At 36.5% G+C, this 3,888-nt stretch overlaps 1 protein-coding gene across 1 annotated transcript in view; it reads right to left on the bottom strand.

Annotated features, from left to right (window-relative positions):
- Positions 1 to 3,888, bottom strand: part of FIG4 (FIG4 phosphoinositide 5-phosphatase) — a 106,089-nt gene that overhangs the window by 69,706 nt on the left and 32,495 nt on the right. The window contains exons 7-8 of the mRNA XM_012651133.1: positions 1,819 to 1,919; positions 88 to 250 (exon numbers count right to left, since the gene is read on the bottom strand). Coding sequence (XP_012506587.1) covers positions 88 to 250; positions 1,819 to 1,919 — 264 coding nt within the window. The remainder of the gene's footprint in view (positions 1 to 87; positions 251 to 1,818; positions 1,920 to 3,888) is intronic.

Raw genomic sequence — 3,888 nt, 5'->3', positions numbered from 1 at the left:
GAGCATTTACGAGACTTCTGTGACAACAGCACATTATCTCACATGTGAGTACAGAAGAGTTACTATTAAAAAGACTGTTCCACGCACATGTGATAGGTGGTTTCGGCATCATAGTGGAAATGTCCTGAGACCAGTATAAGGGAACTGATCCTCTAACTTGTACGTAAGAAGAATAACTTCCTGCAGTAAAAGACATCACGGAAGCATCACAGAGTATTTGTTCAGTCTCCACTTCATTTGCAACATCACCCTGAAAAGAAAGATGTGTTTAAAGATATTTTATGTTCCTAGAATTTTTTAATGGACAAAACTTCAAGTATACAATGAAATTATAATTCTCATTCTTTGAATGTTTTAAATTTACCTTTAAAATAGGTAAATGTTGATCGATATTCAATGTGCACATTAGAAAAACAAAACCATTAAAATATAATAAAGGCAATTAAAAGTAGCAGAGAATAGACTAGGAAAAAAATTTAATTAAATAGCTAATAATACAAGTAGTAGATAGGAAACAGGTGGTATGAATGGTAGGGAAGGAGAGAAAAGAAAAACAATTACATGAAATTATACATGAGGTGAGGAAGACCAAAGAATATCAAAATTCAATTCTGAAGATCAAAGTGAAATGAAAGGACAAAAGAGTGAGATTCAAATAATGCCTGATGGAAAGCAGGATAAAAAAGGGTTTTGAAGTAGCTTTACTTGTAAAAATATATAAGGATATGAAAGAATAATTTTAGAGGCATTAATAACATATATGTTTGATTATCCTTTGAAAATTCGAAAGTAATATAACTTCAAAATTCTGATTTTTTAAAGCACCAGTTATAATGATTTTCATTGTTGATATGATTTTAAGAACATTGTTGCTATTTAAAGCCAGGATCAAAACCCAATACCTCATTCGATCTGTCTACTGAACCACACGTGCTCAAGACTCGAGTTGTCGCTTGCAAATAGACGAAGCACTCAAAAGAGATGACACGGCTGATGGAAGGATGGGTGAATTTTTGTTGTTATTTTCTCATAGTGAACAGAAAAAGGAATCTGGGCAAAAAAGGGAAGAGGGAAAAGGGTTTCCCATGCCTTGCCCTACTTTGTCTTCTCATCGAGAATGTACTTTCAATGAGTGCTGTCTTCTACTTATTCCTTGGGTGGAGGTGCTTTGCTGTTTTTGTCTCTAAACATGTATTAATAATACATTTTTTCATGTATTACAGAAATGGCTCATCTTCCAAAACATCAGATATTTCATAACTCCCTAAAGCATTGCATAACTCTAAGATAGCTGACATTTCAGAACATCTATATGCTAGTCATATTTCTCACAAGTTTTAGATACTCCGGAGAATTAATTACAGTTGGCTCTCCATATTCATGGGTTCCACATTCACGGATTCAACAAACCTCTGATCAAAAATGTAGTTAGGCCTGCGATGGTTGTGTCTGTACTGAACATGTTCAGACTTTTTTCTTGTCATTATTTCCTAAACAATACAGTGTGACAACTATTTAATAGCATTTACATTGTATGAGGTATTATAAGTAATCTAGAGATGATGTAAAGTGTGTGGGAGCATGTGCATAGTTACATGCCAATACTATACCATTTTATATAAAGGATTTGAGCATCTTTGGATTTTGGTATGGGGAAGAGGGCCCTGGAACCTATGGATACTGAAGGGCAACTATATTGTCTTGATAATATCCCAAACTAAAAAATTCCACTTTTTAAAATTTCACTTTGCTTCATCTATGCCAGCAAAGCTGATGTAAAATGTTAAACGTCATTAACGATACTGTTTGTCATCTTACCTCACAGTTCGCACCTCTCTTGAGAAAACGGGTCCCAGCAAACTTACTGGATCTTCTAGCTATTAGGGTTACATACACTGGTCGCCCATAGATCAGCAGCTCTTAGAAACCAAGTTAAGGCTGTTCAGCATTCATGACTCTCACACAAGACCAACAGAATCATTCTACCTTAAATACATCTCGCCTGATGCTCAAAAATAGAATAGCACTGGGTCTAATGGTTCTTGGGTCTAATGGTTCTTCAGAATTGCGCAGGGATGAAGGGAAGGCAAAACCAAACTGCCTAAGGAGTAGTTTCTACAAATTTCAGAGGAAATGGTAACCAGGTGTAGGGTTAGTGGCCAAGGGAAGACCTATAGCCAAGTAAAGGAGGTAAACAAGTACAACTAATCTTCCTTAGTCTTCTGAGATCATATACCTCTCAAAGAGAGCATGTGTCACTTAACAGGTTGTTTAAATTATGGAGTAATATATAACACAATGCTGAGAGGATGAAGTATCATACTGCTAAGGCAGTTGAAATTTGTCACCTAACTGCAAAACCTAAACACTGAATGAATTACTTTGACCTGCTTAATCAACACACAGCTTATCAGTAATGTCTCCTTATTTAACTTTCTGAGCCACAGTCTCATCTTCTGTAAACTAGAGTAAAATAAAGTAACTACTTTTACTAGGTGGTTGGAGGACTATGAGAGGTAATGTGTGTAAAACTCCTAGTGCCTAGCCTATAGTAAATGCTCAACAAGTAGCAGCTGCTTTTATCATCATATAGACTTCCAGAATTCATTAAATGCTTGATAACCAGGAGATTCAGTTCATCATTTAAACTAATGAGCTTTAAAATTACAATCTATGATACAGTTCACTATTTTTAAAAACAAACATTTATTATGCTTAATGTATGCCAGGCCCAGGTTAGCTCTTAGAAATACAAAAGAGTTTAAAATTATCTTTTAAAACTGCTTTAGAAACTGTAGCACATTCCTTTTAGTATCTTTGGTGGTGAAAAACCTGTGCTCTTCCCAAGTCCATTTTACTTCTGGAAACAGACAAAAGTAATTCAGGGCCAAATATTGTTACTCAGTGAATGATCATACAGATAATATTAATACCACTCAATGGTTGAAAATGATTATAAAGTAACGAGCCTGATTTTCAAGTGTAGCACATAAATCTCACTCATCTCCATTTCAGAATCCCTCTGTGCCTTCATCTAGCCTCTGTCTCCCTCACTTGCCACCAATAAGGCAAGTGCTGCACCTGGATTCCATTCTTCCTAAATGCTCCTGGTGCAAGAAAGCATAATAATGGTTAGTTATATTCACCCATTTAATGGTCTCAAAGCAACCACTCCTTTAAAGTTTCCACTATAGATCTTTAAAAGCCTAAGACACAAGGAAGAATATCAATTAGAAAACATGCTGCGTGTACAAATGCCCCATATGATCTCAAAAAGTGATAGGAAAAACCTAAACACCACTTCTACATGGTATACGCTGTCTTCTTAAACCTCATAACATAATTACACTTTCTTGAAAGGTCTCAACGTAGCTAGAAATTAAATGGAAGATGACGCTGTAGAAGGAAAAAAAGGTTTTATAAAATCGAATTCATTAGCTTAACCCAAGGCTCAACCTACTTCTGTTTAATCTATTATGCCCCATTCCCTGAACTACTGCAGGCTTTTCCTAACTCATGTTCGTTGTTCTAGTCCTATTTTACTTAATCCAACTTGAAAATGGCTGTCAACTCAAGCTTCCTAAATACTACTTTGCAAGCATCACCCTCCCAAACAAAAACTTTCAGAAGTTCTAGCACCAAACCCTAAATTCTTAGTCTGATTACCAAGGCGATCCGATGACTGGCAATCTCACTCCCACCTACCAATCTCCTTCCCACGACATCCTACTTCCTGGGACTTTTATACACAAGCCACGAGAACACTCCCGTGTATTTTTCCACCTCTACACTCATTGTGTTTCCACAACCTCTGATCTCTCTTGTCACTGCTAAGGCCTGATTTTTGTTTAGGGCCCAGGCCAAGTCCTGCTGTTCCCATGGGCCTCC

The sequence above is a fragment of the Propithecus coquereli genome, unplaced genomic scaffold, assembly GCF_000956105.1.
Source record: "Propithecus coquereli isolate 6110/MARCELLA unplaced genomic scaffold, Pcoq_1.0 Scaffold35, whole genome shotgun sequence".
In the NCBI taxonomy this organism is placed as follows: domain Eukaryota; kingdom Metazoa; phylum Chordata; class Mammalia; order Primates; family Indriidae; genus Propithecus; species Propithecus coquereli.
The sequence above is the reverse complement of the archived record's forward strand: the minus strand, read 5'-3'. Positions and strand labels throughout refer to the sequence as shown.